Source organism: Oncorhynchus kisutch, linkage group LG17 (genome assembly GCF_002021735.2).
Source record: "Oncorhynchus kisutch isolate 150728-3 linkage group LG17, Okis_V2, whole genome shotgun sequence".
Taxonomy (NCBI): domain Eukaryota; kingdom Metazoa; phylum Chordata; class Actinopteri; order Salmoniformes; family Salmonidae; genus Oncorhynchus; species Oncorhynchus kisutch.
This window is the reverse complement of record NC_034190.2, coordinates 59,893,819-59,910,527: the sequence shown is the minus strand read 5'-3', so window position 1 is coordinate 59,910,527 and position 16,709 is coordinate 59,893,819. Positions and strand designations below refer to the sequence as shown.

At 42.8% G+C, this 16,709-nt stretch overlaps 1 protein-coding gene across 4 annotated transcripts in view; it reads right to left on the bottom strand.

Annotated features, from left to right (window-relative positions):
* The window catches only part of si:dkey-178k16.1 (protein 4.1), a 102,137-nt gene that overhangs the window by 37,581 nt on the left and 47,847 nt on the right, over positions 1-16,709 (bottom strand). For all 4 annotated transcript variants that reach the window (XM_020506383.2, XM_020506384.2, XM_020506385.2 and 1 more), the window contains exons 5-6: positions 9,538-9,580; positions 9,303-9,378 (exon numbers count right to left, since the gene is read on the bottom strand). In XM_020506383.2, the coding sequence (XP_020361972.1) occupies positions 9,303-9,378; positions 9,538-9,580 (119 nt within the window). The remainder of the gene's footprint in view (positions 1-9,302; positions 9,379-9,537; positions 9,581-16,709) is intronic.

Sequence of the window (16,709 nt, the reverse complement as noted above, 5' to 3'; positions counted from 1 at the left end):
TGGCGGCTTGAACAGATGCATTTTTACAGATCTCCGTACCAAACTTCAGAAAGATTGTGAAAAAAACAAGTTTACAGTCATTACTATTTTTATTTGTTTAAGATATAAGACCTTTCCTGTGACTGGAATAATAATTGGATAATTTATTTCGGCATGTCCATGCAAAGTCATGACAAAAAAAGAAAGGAAGAAGTTAGCCATTCTATTGCTAATCAACAAGAGAGAAACGTGCTTATAGACAACTGCCATAACTACGCTTGCCCTATGGATAATATCATGCTTTCGAATGCTGTTGAAGATGACGAATTCCCCTCTTTACCAGTTACTCCGTGCAAACCTCCACCCTCCAAAAAACCCAACATGAAATCTGACATCGTGGCTACCCTCTCCCTAATCATCAACTCCAGGTCTGACACCATTGAGAAAATGGTAGGCGTGAACACCATGGTTATCGAAGGCTTGAAAAAGACTGTGGAGTTTGCATGTGGTGAAATCAAGGATGTGAAAACAAGAGTGGCAAAAGTAGAAAAAAGTGTGGAAAAGGTGAAAAAGAATAACAATGTCTACCATAGACGTCTCAGTGATCTGGAACAATACACAAGAAGATGGAACCTGAGACTCTACGGCTTGCCAGAGGTGGAGAATGAAGATGTGTGAGGAGTGGCTATCCGCATCTGCCAAGAAGTTTTGCCTGGAGAGAAGAACAAAGTTGGTGATACCATCGACGTTGTGCATCGCCTCGGCAAGAAGCAACAGCAAAACGATTCAAGACCCAGGGGTATCATCATCCTCTTCACTGACATTCTACAGGGATGCTGTCTGGAAAGCTGCTAGGAAGAACGCCTTCCTTCAGAGCCATGGTCTGCGTTTCGCCGAGCATTTCAGCCCGGAGGACATAGAACGAAGGAACAAGTTGTGGCCAACGATCAAGATAGCACGAAACGAGGGAAAGGCTGCTTACTTCATCAGAGGAAGAGGCTTCATCAACGGTTCAGAAATCCATATTCCTCCCTAAAATCTCACCAGAAGGAACAGATTGATGGTTTAAGCCTTGGCATGGGGCGGCAGGGTAGCCTAGTGGTTAGAGCGTTGGACTAGTAACTGAAAGGTTGCAAGTTCAAATCACTGAGCTGACAAGGTACATATTCTGTCGTTCTGCCCCTGAACAGGCAGTTAACCCACTGTTCCTAGGCCGTCATTGAAAATAAGAATTTGTTCTTAACTGACTTGCCTAGTAAAATAAAATAAATGCTCATGTTCCTTATATTGTTTACCTAACAAGCATCAGGTGACTATTTTTCGGAATACTCAGGTACTTAGTTTAGTTTGTTCTTGTATGACCAGACGAAGAAGATTGAAAGTTGTATTTATTTTTTATGTATACAGTAACCAAGATACTGTTTTAAAGGGCATACAGGTCTGCTCTGACTTTACACGGTTATTGTTCTATTTAGTTATTAATCCTTATTTCCAAAAAAAGGTCTTAGGAACGTGTATATGTAAAACCTTTTTTATTCTATTTTTTTATGATCAGTTTTCATATGCATTTAAAATAGTAGGTAAACTTTTATTTAAATTATTATTTAGCATTTTATGTCTCAGAATAGTTCCTGATTACACTAAAGAGGTCTCTCTAGTCTCTCTTACTACAAGAACCCTTGGTTTGGTCTTGAACATAATTTTCAGTTGAGTTGAATTTCAAAGCCGGATAACGTCTAGCTCAAAGTTTATGGAATAAGCTATTTTCACTTTAAATAGACTTAAATGGTACAGATCTCGGTTCCTTATCATTTACGTTCACTGCTCCTACGTCTTTGACTCATCCTACAACAGTTTATACTTTTATATCATCTTTGTTGTTTTGTCTTTGTCTATAGTTTCTCTTAATGCTAGGGGGTTACGAAACAATGTGAAGCGCAAAGCCTTATTTTTATTTGCTAAACAATTTCGAACAGATTTTTGCTTTTTTCAATAGTCTCACTCAATTTCGGCTGATACCAACTTCTGGAGGTCACAGTGGGGCAACGATATTTGGCTTTCCCATGGATCTGAACGCTCCGCTTGTGTCACTACAATGAAAAATAGCTTTGGTGGTAATATTCTACACTCAGAATGTGACAGACCCCATTGGTCACTTTATTTGTCTTGTGATCAGTTACAATTACATTACGCTCATTACTGTAAACTTCTACGGGTACAACACCAAACATGAGAATGATGAGTTGCTTGAATCTATAGAGAAACATATACTTCATTGGTTATCTAGATTTCCCAATTCGTTATTATTGATAGGACTTTAACATTACTATAGATAATTCAACTGATAGATGGCCCCCAGGTAGGCCAACCAATCAGAATTTGGGTTTAATACTTTTTATGGAAATGTTTGATCTTACTGATATACGGAGAGAGAGGTTTCCGGCCGAAAGATCATTCACTTGGAGTAACAAAACAGGTTCCAGACAATCCAGAATAGATTTGTTGCTTATATCCAAATGTATTGGTAGTGAGTGTGTTACTACAAATATTTTTACTACTCCCCCAGACCATAGGGCCATTTACATTAATATCAAAATATTTACCCCTGATACTAACCTTGGTAGAGCATCCTACTGGAAGCTAAATAGCTCATTATTAAATAATGATATAGCTCAATTTGAGGTTAAAGATCTGCTCTCACACTTTTGGGAAAGGGCTTGTGAAGAACAATCTTATTGCAAGAACTGGGAGCTCTTTAAATTTGAGGTGTCCAAATACCTTAGAAAATATGGTAGTAATCTTGCTAAGACCAGAAGAGCTGAGGAGGAAAAGGTGATCATTAAGATAACTTCCCTTTCTCAGAGTTCCCCAGCCGGCCTCTCGGGGAGGAGAAGATGGAACTAATTTAGTTGCAAAATAAACTGGATAATATATATAGATTAAAAGCAGAAGGAGCCTTTATTATATCTAGGAAAAATTGGATTGAGGAGGGAGAACAGAATTCATCCAATTTTTTTTAGACTTGAGAAATTTCACTCTAAAAATAACACAAAAAATGAATCACTAAATACTGTAGCAATTTTTACAGAAAATTGTATAGCTCTACGTACTGTCAGGAATTCACAGATATGTTTTTTAACTCACTGAATAATGTTCACTCTATCAGTGATATAGAATCTAAACAGTGTGATGAACCCATCAAAGTTGAAGAGATTATAGAGTCTATCAAACATCTAAAGAACAATAAATCACCAAGTGTTGATGGAATTACATCAGAAGGATAGCTTCATATTTTTTTAATAAAAAATTTGACACAGTAGAGCATCCGTTTCTCTTCCACTCCCTTGAGAGACTTGGCTTTGGGGATTTTTTCTGTAAGGCTATTAAGACTCTATGCAAATGGTAACAGCTCTATCAAATTGAAATATGGCACCTCACCTAGATTTGAGTTAAAGAGATGAATTAGGCAAGGTTGTCCTATCTCTCCGTAGCTGTTTTTATTAATCACCCAACTTCTTGCAAATTATTTAAATAATAGTCCTGTACAAGGTATTTCCATAGCTGGTAAAGAAATTATTATAAGCCAGCTGGCTGACGATACTACACTTTTTCTGAAAGACGCTAAACAAATTCCCATTTCGATCAATGTGATACAATCCTTTTCCAAAGCATCTGGTCTATATCTTAACATTAATAAATGTGAACTCATAGCTGTCAAAGATTGTGTGACACCTTCATATTATGGTATTCCAGTAAAATAAGAACTTACATATTTAGGCATAACTCGAGCTTGATGACGAGTTTGGAGGGTACTATGGTGTTAAATGCTGAGCTGTAGTCGATGAACAGCATACTCACATAGGTATTCCTCTTGTCCAGATGGGTTAGGGCAGTGTGCAGTGTGGTTGATATTGCATCGTCTGTGGACCTATTTGGGCGGAAGCAAATTGGAGTGCGTCTAGGGTGTCAGGTAGGGTGGAGGTGATATGGTCCAGGAACAATTGTGGCCCTCTTGAAGCATGTGGGAACAGCAGACTGGGATAGGGATTGATTGAATATGTCCGTAAACACAACAGCCAGCTGGTCTGGGCCTGCAGCCTTGCGAGGGTTAACACGTTTAAATGTTTTACTCACCTCGGCTGCAGTGAAGGAGAGTCCGCATGTTTTGGTTGCGGGCCGTGTCAGTGGCACTGTATTGTCCTCAAAGCGGGCAAAAAAAGTTATTTAGTCTGCCTGGGAGCAAGACATCCTGGTCCGTGACTGGGCTGGTTTTCTTTTTGTAATCCGTGATTGACTGTAGACCCTGCCACATACCTCTTGTGTCTGAGCCGTTGAATTGCGATTCTACTTTGTCTCTATATTGTTTGTTTGATTGCCTTGCGGAGGGAATAGCTACACTGTTTGTATTCGGTCATGTTTCCGGTCACCTTGCCCTGATTAAAAGCAGTGGTTCGCGCTTTCAGTTTCACGCAAATGCTGCCATCAATCCACGGTTTCTGGTTTGGGAATGTTTTAATCGTTGCTATGGGAACGACATCTTCAACGCACGTTCTAATGAACTCGCTCAACGAATCAGCGTATTCGTCAATGTTGTTGTCTGACGCAATACGAAACATATATCCCAGTCCACATGATGGAAGCAGTCTTGGAGTGTGGAATCAGATTGGTCGGACCAGCGTTGAACAGACCTCAACGCGGGAGCTTCTTGATTTAGTTTCTGTCTGTAGGCAGGGAGCAACAAAATGGAGTCGTGGTCAGCTTTTCCCGAAAGGAGAGCGGGGGAGGGCCTTATATGCGTCACGGAAGTTAGAATAGCAATGATCCAAGGTTTTGCCAGCCCTGGTTGCGCAATCGATATGCTGAAAGAATTTAGGGAGTCTTGTTTTCAGATTAGCCTTGTTAAAATCCCCAGCTACAATGAATGCAGCCTCAGGATATGTGGATTCCAGTTTGCAAAGAGTCAAATAAAGTGCCACTGCTTACCGTCAGGCTATGCTCAAATCCCAACCCGACCACTCCATTCCAACACCACTGGTCTCTTGGCCCTCCTACCCCTACGGGAGGGTAGCTCCCACTTAGCCTAACCAAAGCTCTTCAATGTCCTGGCACTCCAATGGTGAAACAAGCTTCCCCCTAAAGTCAGACAGCGGAGTCCCTGCCCATCTTCCGAAAACGTATGAACCCTACCTCTTTGAAGAGTATCTAAAATAACTCTCATGCCCACGGAGTAAAATAAATATTTAAAAAAATCCAGACCCTTCAAATAAAATGTGACCTACTATACTACACACTGTAGTATCCCTTGATAGTGTACTACTTACTCTATACATTTTTTGTATACTGTAGAACAGTAATACCACATTACTCATTTGCATATACCCAACCCATTCCCATCTCCCATATCCCAATTTGTGCCACCCATGAGTGAGAAACCTACATGCAAAGTATAGACCATATATTGTGTAATATGTAACATGTTATAGAACTATCTGTTTAGACGCCAGTCCTACCTAGCTACCTACATACCACCTACCTATAGGTTATGGAAATTATGCTCTTTTAGTATTTGTCCAGTAGGTTTCCTCTATGTTCCTCTATGCTCTATGTTTCCTCTTCCTTTCTATGTCAAAGATTAGTGATGGGAAAACAAGGCTTTCTGAAGCCTTTGGTGGCTCTCACCAAATTGTGCCGAAAAACGGTTAATTACTATGAGCTTTTAACACAATGCACATTAGTGACACGTGCTGGTCAGCAACTAACATAAGCATTTGATGTTCAGATATAAGTTTTGACCAAGGCATTTATCAAAACTCTGTGGTACAGCGGTTAGTCATGGGTTTTGAACACCTAAACAGTTATAATATGAGGTTAGCATCTTACATCCTTCATCCTTTTATTTGCCTCCAAGTTTGTTTTAAAAACTGTATATCCATGTCATTATTTAGGATGCGACAAAAGCTGATCATACTAAATTAAACAAATTCTAAGAACAACAATATGCAGATAGTGTGGTTTCACATCATCTCCCCCTCAGGAGACAGAAAAGATTTGGCATGGGTCCTCAGATCCTCAAAAGGTTTTACAGCTGTACCATCGAGAGCATCCTGATGGGCTGCATCACTGCCTTGTACGGCAACTGCTCGGCCTCTGACTGCAAGGCACTACTAGGGTAGTGCGTATGGCCCAGTACATCACCGGGGCCAAGCTTCCTGCCATCCAGGACCTCTATACCAGGCGGTGTCAGGGGAAGGCTCTAAAAATTGTCAAAGAATCCAGCCACCCTAGTCATAGACTGTAATCTCTGCTACCGCACGGCAAGTGGTACGGGAGCCAAGTCTAGGTCCAAGAGGCTTCTAAACAGCTTCTACCCCCAAGCCATAAGACCCCCCCCCCCACGCTGCTGCTACTCTCTGTCATTATCTATGCATAGTCACTTTAATAACTCTACCTACATGTACATATTACCTCAATTACCTTGACAACGGTGCCCCTGCACAATGACTCTGTACCGGTAACCCCTGTATATAGCCCCACTATTGTTATTTTACTGCTGCTCTTTAATTATTTGTTATTCTTATCTCTTACCTTTTTTGGGGGTTTCTTAAAACTGCATTGTTGGTTAAGGGCTTGTAAGTAAGCATTTCCCTGTAAGGTCTACAGCTGTTGTATTTGGCGCATGTGACGAATAGAATTTGACTTGATTCGACCCTCTGTTTTATCATCTGAGAAACCGATGGCTCGCTACCCTACCTGCAGAGTTACCAGTCAGGTGCTCTGGTCTGGAAATAAAAGCTACATCTGCAAATACTGTCCCCGGTAGAGGTGAGTGTTTGAAAGCAACTTGGCATCAAAAAAAGCTTGCAACATTTTGAAAAATCACTTGATCAAACTAAGCTTTGGACGTCATTGATCATGATACAGGTATCGGTACTTTTGTATCAGATCAGACTGCTTTGAAAATGTTACGCAAGCCTGGAAGTGTCGGTATTGTACATCCCATCACCATCAAAGATAATAAAACAAAAACACTATAGTAAATACCACAGTAATGTCCACAAAAACACTACAGTTATTACTGTTGCATATATATTATTTTCATTTTTTTACTCCCTTATTCTCCCTAATTTTAATCTTGTCTCATTGCTGAAACTCCCCAACGGGCTCGGGAGGCGAAGGTCCTCCGAAACACCGAAACAATGTGTTGGAGGAAACACAGTTCAACTGACAACCGAGGTCAGCCTTCAGGTGTCCGGCCAGCCACAAGGAGTCGCTAGAGCGAGATGAGCCAAGTAAAGCCCCCCTGGCCAAACCCTCCCCTAACCCAGACAACGCTGGGCCAATTGTGTGCTGCCCCACGGGAGTATAGTATTTATACTATAATAAACTGTGAATACTACAGTATATTACAGTGATGTCTGCAACAACACTAGAGTAAATACTACAGTATACTAGAGTCATGTCCCAAACACCACAGTAAATTCCGCAAAAACATTACAGTGAATAACACAGTAAAGTCAGAGAAAACATTACAGTGAATAATATAGTATATACAGTTGAAATCGGAAGTTTACATACACTTAGGTTGGAGTCATTAAAACTCGTTTTTCAACCACTCCACAAATTTCTTGTTAACAAACTATAGTTTTGGTAAGTTGGGTAGGACATCTACTTTGTGCATGACACAAGTAATTTTTCCAACAATTGTTTACAGACAAATTATTTCCCTCATAATTCACTGTATCACAATTCCAGTGGGTCAGAAGCTTACATACACGAAGTTGACTGTGCCTTTAAACTGCTTGGAAAATTCCAGAAAATTATGTCATGGCTTTAGAAGCTTCTGATAGGCTAATTGACATAATTTGAGTCAATTGGAAGTGTACCTGTGGATGTATTTCAAGGCCTACCTTCAAACTCAGTGCATCTTTGCTTGATATCATTGGAAAATCAAGAGAAATCAGCCAAGACCTCAGAAGATAAATTGTAGACTTCCACAAGTCTGGTTCATCCTTGGGAGCAATTTCCAACTGCCTGAAGGTACCACGTTCATCTGTACAAACAATAGTACCCAAGTATAAACACCATGGGACCACGCCGTCATCATACCGCTCATACTATTTGGAGAAATGTCCTCTGGTCTGACAAAACAAAAATAGAACTGTTTGGCCATAATGACCATCGTTATGTTTGGAGAAAAAAAGGGGACACTTGCAAGCAGAAGAGCACCATCCCAACCGTGAAGCACGGGGGTGGCAGCATCATGTTGTGGGGGTGCTTTGCTGTAGGAGGACTGGTGCACTTCATGAAATAGATGGCATCATGAGGCAGGAAAATTATGTGGATATATTGAAGCAACATCTCAAGACATCAGTCAGGAAGTTAAAGCTTGGTAGGAAATGGGTCTTCAAGTGGACAATGACCCACAGCATACTTTCAAAGTTGTGGCGCAATGGCTTAAGGACAACAAAGTCAAGGTATTGGAGTGGCCATCACAAAGGCCTGACCTCAATCCCATAGAAAATGTGTGGGCAAAACTAAAAGAGCATGTGCGAGCAAGGAGGCCTACAAACCTGACTCAGTTACACCAGCTCTGTCAGGAGGAATGGGCCAAAATTCACCCAACTTATTGTGGAAGGCTACCCAAAACGTTTGACCCAAGTTAAACCATTTAAAGGCAATGCTACCAAATACTAATTGAGTGTATGTAAACTTCTGACCGACTAGGAATGTGATGAAAGAAATAAAAGCTGCAATAAATCATTTTCTCTACTATTATTCTGACATATCACATTCTTAAAATAAAGTGGTGATCCTAACTGACCTAAGACAGGGAATTTTTACTCATTAAATTATTAAATGTCAGGAATGGTAAAAAACTGAGTTTAAAGGTATTTGGCTAAGGTGTATGTAAACCTCCGACTTCAACTGTACATATAATAATACTACAGTATTTATACTATAATATACTATAGTATTTTTTCATGTGGGATTTGTCGGCAAAAATGCTTGATTTTGCTGCGGCAGTTCTGAAGTTTTGTATGGCAATTTGCAACAACTTCTGGCTTGATTTAACAATTTTATGCAGTTAAGTGCGGTGATTGGTTAAAATTGCGAGCCCTGTTCTTGTAGTGCAGTGATCACACAATTTTATGAAGTAATAATTGCAGTTTTATGCAGTAATAGTGGTCAAATTTGCAAGCCCTAGCATAAATCGCAAAATCCTGAAGGGACTGGTTATTATCAATAAAGGCAGTTAGACATCAAATCTGACTTCCATAGCATATTTAGTAGATGTTTTGCTGTTGATTATGATTCAAACCCACCTGGTGATGTCTTCAGTGAGCTGAGATGGGTCAGGGGGATAAAACTTGACAGCAAAGCCGAAATGCCATGAGCCAACTGTGGATAAACGACACACAGTCAGCACTGTGTGTGTGTGTGTGTGTGTGTGTGTGTGTGTGTGTGTGTGTGTGTGTGTGTGTGTGTGTGTGTGTGTGTGTGTGTGTGTGTGTGTGTGTGTGTGTGTGTGTGTGTGTGTACATGCGTGGTCACACTAACTTCGGATTTGCTTCTTGATCTCCTTTGACGGGTCCAGCCAATTCTGAAAGAAAGAATGGGGAAATCCCCTTGAGAACAACACACAGCAAAAAAAACAGCCAATGCCCCTCTTTTTGAAAACCCTGTCAGTGAGCTAACTACTGCACTGACTCCTCTCTTCCAAAGCCATCTCCTCTATTCGGGGCAAAATGCATCCACAAAGCAAAAGGAAATAAATGTATCGGTAAACCATCAATGCCTTAAAGTAACTTCCCAGTGTTCCAGAATTCTATGAAATATGATCTATAAATAATTACAATATTAATTAATAAATGTCCTTCCTAAAATGCCAATTAAAGATGTTAAAAAGCAGTTACTCTCTGTGTCCCTGCTTGCCCTGTTAGGAACAAAAAGAACATGGGCATATACCAGCCAAAAACAGCTGATTTGCCAGCTCAGCCAACCAGACACGCATGCACTTGGATATTTAAAATTAGCTACCAAGTCCGAGTCCCACCTGTGGAAGGCTGCCCAGCTGCACATGCACTTGTCATTTTTACCCATGCCGAAGGCTGCAGCTTGTAAACCAATTTAAATAGCTAGTATGGATGGGTTCAGATTTTGGATACGCATAATGGAACTACTAGGAATATTTAACTATAGCAACAATAAATGCAGATGGATTATTTCACAAACATGAGTCGTTTCTTTCCATTGCTTTATCACCATTGCGGAAATTGTGGTTGTTAGTTAGCTAGCTAGACACAATTGCAACACAATTGCAACACCCACCCATAGCAGGCACTCCAGCAGGTATATTTCACTGGTCATCCCCAAAGCCAACACTTCTTTTGGCCGCCTTTCCTTCCAGTTCTCTGCTGCCAATGACTGGAATTGGTTTACAAGCTGCAGCAAAAATCACTGAAGCTGGAGTCTCATATCTCCCTCTCTAACTTTAAGCATCAGCTGTCAGAGCAGCTTACTGTACCTGTACACAGCCAATTTAAAATATATATATATATATATTTCACCTTTATTTAACCAGGTAGGCTAGTTGAGAACAAGTTCTCATTTACAACTGCGACCTGGCCAAGATAAAGCATAGCCGTGTGAACAGACAACAACACAGAGTTACACATGGAGTAAACAATAAACAAGTCAATAACACAGTAGAAAAAAAGAAAAAAGAGTCTATATACATTGTGTGCAAAAGGCATGAGGAGGTAGGTGAATAATTACAATTTAGCAGATTAACACTGGAGTGATAGATGATCAGATGGTCATGTGCAGGTAGAGATACTGGTGTGCAAAAGAGCAGAAAAGTAAATAAATAAAAACAGTATGGGGATGAGGTAGGTAAATTGGGTGGGCTATTTACCGATGGACTATGTACAGCTGCAAAGATCGGTTAGCTGCTCAGATAGCAGATGTTTAAAGTTGGTGAGGGAGATAAAAGTCTCCAACTTCAGCGATTTTTGAAATTCGTTCCAGTCACAGGCAGCAGAGAACTGGAAGGAAAGGCGGCCAAATGATGTGTTGGCTTTAGGGATGATCAGTGAGATACACCTGCTGGAGCGCGTGCTACAGGTGGGTGTTGCCATCGTGACCAGTGAACTGAGATAAGGCGGAGCTTTACCTAGCATGGACTTGTAGATGACCTGGAGCCAGTGGGTCTGGCGACGAATATGTAGCGAGGGCCAGCCGACTAGAGCATATAGGTCGCAGTGGTGGGTGGTATAAGGTGCTTTAGTAACAAAACGGATGGCACAATGATAAACTGCATCCAGTTTGCTGAGTAGAGTATTGGAAGCTATTTTGTAGATGACATCGGCAAAGTCGAGGATCGTAGGATAGTCAGTTTTACCAGGAGAGTTTACAGTCTAGCCAGACACCTAGGTACTTATAGATGTCCACATATTCTAGGTCGGAACCATCCAGGGTGGTGATGCTAGTCAGGCGTGCGGGTGCAGGCAGCGAACGGTTGAAAAGCATGCATTTGGTTTTACTAGCGTTTAAGAGCAGTTGGAGGCCACGGAAGGAGTGTTGTACGGTATTGAAGCTCGTTTGGAGGTTAGATAGCACAGTGTCCAAGGAAGGGCCAGAAGTATACAGAATGGTGTCGTCTGCGTAGAGGTGGATCAGGGAATCGCCCGCAGCAAGAGCAACATCATTGATACAGTGCCTTGCGAAAGTATTCGGCCCCCTTGAACTTTGCGACCTTTTGCCACATTTCAGGCTTCAAACATAAAGATATAAAACTGTATTTTTTTGTGAAGAATCAACAACAAGTGGGACACAATCATGAAGTGGAACGACATTTATTGGATATTTCAAACTTTTTTAACAAATCAAAAACTGAAAAATTGGGCGTGCAAAATGATTCAGCCCCTTTACTTTCAGTGCAGCAAACTCTCTCCAGAAGTTCAGTGAGAATCTCTGAATGATCCAATGTTGACCTAAATGACTAATGATGATAAATACAATCCACCTGTGTGTAATCAAGTCTCCGTATAAATGCACCTGCACTGTGATAGTCTCAGAGGTCCGTTAAAAGCGCAGAGAGCATCATGAAGAACAAGGAACACACCAGGCAGGTCCGAGATACTGTTGTGAAGAAGTTTAAAGCCGGATTTGGATACAAAAAGATTTCCCAAGCTTTAAACATCCCAAGGAGCACTGTGCAAGCGATAATATTGAAATGGAAGGAGTATCAGACCACTGCAAATCTACCAAGACCTGGCCGTCCCTCTAAACTTTCAGCTCATACAAGGAGAAGACTGATCAGAGATGCAGCCAAGAGGCCCTTGATCACTCTGGATGAACTGCAGAGATCTACAGCTGAGGTGGGAGACTCTGTCCATAGGACAACAATCAGTCGTATATTGCACAAATCTGGCCTTTATGGAAGAGTGGCAAGAAGAAAGCCATTTCTTAAAGATATCCATAAAAAGTGTTGTTTAAAGTTTGCCACAAGCCACCTGGGAGACACACCAAACATGTGGAAGAAGGTGCTCTGGTCAGATGAAACCAAAATTGAACTTTTTGGCAACAATGCAAAATTTTATGTTTGGCGTAAAAGCAACACAGCTCATCACCCTGAACACACCATCCCCACTGTCAAACATGGTGGTGGCAGCATCATGGTTTGGGCCTGCTTTTCTTCAGCAGGGACAGGGAAGATGGTTAAAATTGATGGGAAGATGGATGGAGCCAAATACAGGACCATTCTGGAAGAAAACCTGATGGAGTCTGCAAAAGACCTGAGACTGGGACGGAGATTTGTCTTCCAACAAGACAATGATCCAAAACATAAAGCAAAATCTACAATGGAATGGTTCAAAAATAAACATATCCAGGTGCTAGAATGGCCAAGTCAAAGTCCAGACCTGAATCCAATCGAGAATCTGTGGAAAGAACTGAAAACTGCTGTTCACAAATGCTCTCCATCCAACCTCACTGAGCTCGAGCTGTTTTGCAAGGAGGAATGGGGAAAAAATTCAGTCTCTCGATGTGCAAAACTGATAGAGACATACCCCAAGCGACTTACAGCTGTAATCGCAGCAAAAGGTGGCGCTACAAAGTATTAACTTAAGGGGGCTGAATAATTTTGCACGCCCAATTTTTCAGTTTTTGACTTGTTAAAAAAGTTTGAAATATCCAATAAATGTCGTTCCACTTCATGATTGTGTCCCACTTGTTGTTGATTCTTCACAAAAAAATACAGTTTTATATCTTTATGTTTGAAGCCTGAAATGTGGCAAAAGGTCGCAAAGTTCAAGGGGGCCGAATAATTTCGCAAGGCACTGTATATACAGAGAAAAGAGTCTGCCCGAGAATTGAACCCTGTGGCACCCCCATAGAGACTGCCAGAGGACCGGACAACATGCCCTCCGATTTGACACACTGAACTCTGTCTGCAAAGTAGTTGGTGAACCAGGCAAGGCAGTCATTAGAAAAACCGAGGCTACTAAGTCTGCCGATAAGAATATGGTGATTGACAGAATTGAAAGCCTTGGCCAGGTCGATGAAGACGGCTGCACATTACTGTCTTTTATCGATGGCGGTTATGATATCGTTTAGTACCTTGAGCATGGCTGAGGTGCACCCGTGACCGGCTCGGACACCAGATTGCACAGCGGAGAAGGTACGGTGGGATTCGAGATGGTCAGTGATCTGTTTGTTGACTTGGCTTTCGAAGAACTTAGCTAGGCAGGGCAGGATGGATATAGGTCTGTAACAGTTTGGGTCCAGGGTGTCTCCCCCTTTGAAGAGGGGGATGACTGCGGCAGCTTTCCAATCCTTGAGGATCTCGGACAATACGAAAGAGAGGTTGAACAGGCTGGTAATAGGGGTTGCGACAATGGCGGCGGATAGTTTCAGAAATAGAGGGTCCAGATTGTCAAGGCCAGCTGATTTGTACGGGTCCAGGTGTTTCAGCTCTTTCAGAACATCTGCTATCTGGATTTGGGTAAAGGAGAAGCTGGGGAGGCTTGGGCGAGTAGCTTCGGGGGGGGGGGGGGGGTAGCCAGGAGGAAGGCATGGCCAGCCGTTGAGAAATGCTTGTTGAAGTTTTCGATTATCATGGATTTATCGGTGGTGACCGTGTTACCTAGCCTCAGTGCAGTGGGCAGCTGGGAGGAGGTGCTCTTGTTCTCCATGGACTTTACAGTGTCCCAGACATTTTTGGAGTTAGAGCTACAGGATGCAAATTTCTGCTTGAAAAAGCTGGCCTTTGCTTTCCTGACTGACTGCGTATATTGGTTCCTGACTTCCCTGAACAGTTGCATATCGCGGGGACTATTCGATGCTATTGCAGTCCGACACAGGATGTTTTTGTGCTGGTCGAGGGCAGTCGGGTCTGGAGTGAACCAAGGGCTATATCTGTTCTTAGTTCTGCATTTTTTGAACGGAGCATGCTTATCTAAGATGGTGAGGAAGTTACTTTTAAAGAATGACCAGGCATCCTCAACTGACGGGATGAGGTCAATATCCTTCCAGGATACCCGGGCCAGGTCGATTAGGAAGGCCTGCTCGCAGAAGTGTTTTAGGGAGCGTTTGACGGTGATGAGGGGTGGTCGTTTGACTGCGGACCCGTAGCGGATACAGGCAATGAGGCAGTGATCGCTGAGATCCTGATTGAAGACAGCGGGGTGTATTTGGAGGGCCAGTTGGTCAGGATAACGTCTATGAGGGTGCCCTTGTTTACAGATTTAGGGTTGTACCTGGTGGGTTCCTTGATGATTTGTGTGAGATTGAGGGCCTCTAGCTTGGATTGCAGGACTGCCGGGGTGTTAGCATATCCCAGTTTAGGTCACCTAACAGAACAAACTCTGAAGCTAGATGGGGGGCGATCAATTCACAAATGGTGTCCAGGGCACAGCTGGGAGCTGAGGGGGGTCGGTAGCAGGCGGCAACAGTGAGAGACTTATTTCTGGAGAGATTCATTTTTAAAATTAGAAGTTCGAACTGTTTGGGTATGGACCTGGAAAGTATGACATTACTTGGCTGGCTATCTCTGCAGTAGACTGCAACTCCTCCCCCTTTGGCAGTTCTATCTTGACGGAAAATGTTATAGTTAGGTATGGAAATCTCAGAATTTTTGGTGGCCTTCCTAAGCCAGGATTCAGACACGGCAAGGACATCAGGGTTAGCAGAGTGTGCTAAAACAGTGAGTGCTAAAGCAGTGAGTAAAACAAACTTAGGGAGGAGGCTTCTAATGTTGACATGCATGAAACCAAGGCTTTTTCGATCACAGAAGTCAACAAATGAGGGTGCCTGGGGACATGCTGGGCCTGGGTTTACCTCCACATCACCCGCGGAACAGAGGAGGAGTAGGATGAGGGTGCGGCTAAAGGCTATCAAAACTGGTCACCTAGAGCATTGGGAGAAAAAAGGAGGAGCAGATTTCTGGGCGTGGTAGAATTTATTCAGGGCATAATGCGCAGACAGGGGTATGGTGGGGTGCGGGTACAGCGGAGGTAAGCCCAGGCACTGGGTGATGATAAGAGAGGTAGTATCTCTGGACATGCTGGTTGTAATGGGTGAGGTCACCGTGTGTGTGGGAGGTGGGACAAAGGATCTATCATAGGTATGGAGAGTGGAACTAGGGGCTCCATTGTAAACTAAAACAATGATAACTAACCTGAACAACAGTATACAAGGCATATTGACATTTGAGAGAGACATACAGCAAGGCATAAAGTAATCGCAGGTGTTGATTGGGAGAGCTAGCTAAAACAACAGGTGAGACAACAACAGCTAATCAGCTAACACAACAACAGCAGGTGAAATGGTGATGACTAGGCAGAGAGAGTCGGATTAACTACACACAGAGCCTGAGTTCGCGGCTGGGGCCGACAGATAAAAATAAATAAACAGAATGGAGTACCGTGATTAATGGACAGTCCAGCAGGCATCAGCTATGTAGCCAAGTGATCATAGTGTCCAGGGGGCAGCAGTAGATGGAGCAGGGAAGCTGCCACTACGTTAGTACGCGGGCGACACAGCGTTTAAAGTTAGTAGCCCGGGGCTAGTAGGAGCGTCTGCTCCGACGGAGGCCGGTTGAAGGCACAGTGGATGGAGTATTCGTCGGCAGACCAGTCGTGGAGGTGCGACGGGGCGCCGTGTCGACAGAGAATCCAAGCCAGATGGCGAAAGAGGTATTGTAGAATTTAGTTTGCTAGCCGGGAGATGTGCCTGGCTCACGGCTAACACGGCTAACTGGTGCTAGCTTCGTGGCAGTGGCATTAGCCACTATAGCCAATCGGTAGCAACGGTGATCCGGTGCCAAGGTCCAGTGTTTACAGCAAGGATCTGGTGGAGTATTGGGCTCTAGCCATGTATGAGTGGGGTTTGTGTGAACAGCTGAGTAGGCCGGGAGGTGGGCCTCAGGGATAGCTTCGGTGCCACTGTGAATGCAAGCTAGCTGTGAAGATCAGAAGTAGTGGTCCAGGGATTACGGCAGGAATCCGGCGTTGTTGTGGAGAGACAGTCCGGTACTGGTAGACTAGCGAGTATTATCCAGGCTAAAAACAGGGCTGGTATCTGTGCAGAAGGTAAAAGCCGCTAGCAGTGGCTAACAATGACTAAATAGCTTGTAGCTAATTAGCTGGTTAGCTTCTGGAGGTTCTTGAATGTGTTCTAAAATTGAAAATAATAGCAATTCCGTATCACATTGGGTGAGGCAGGTTACC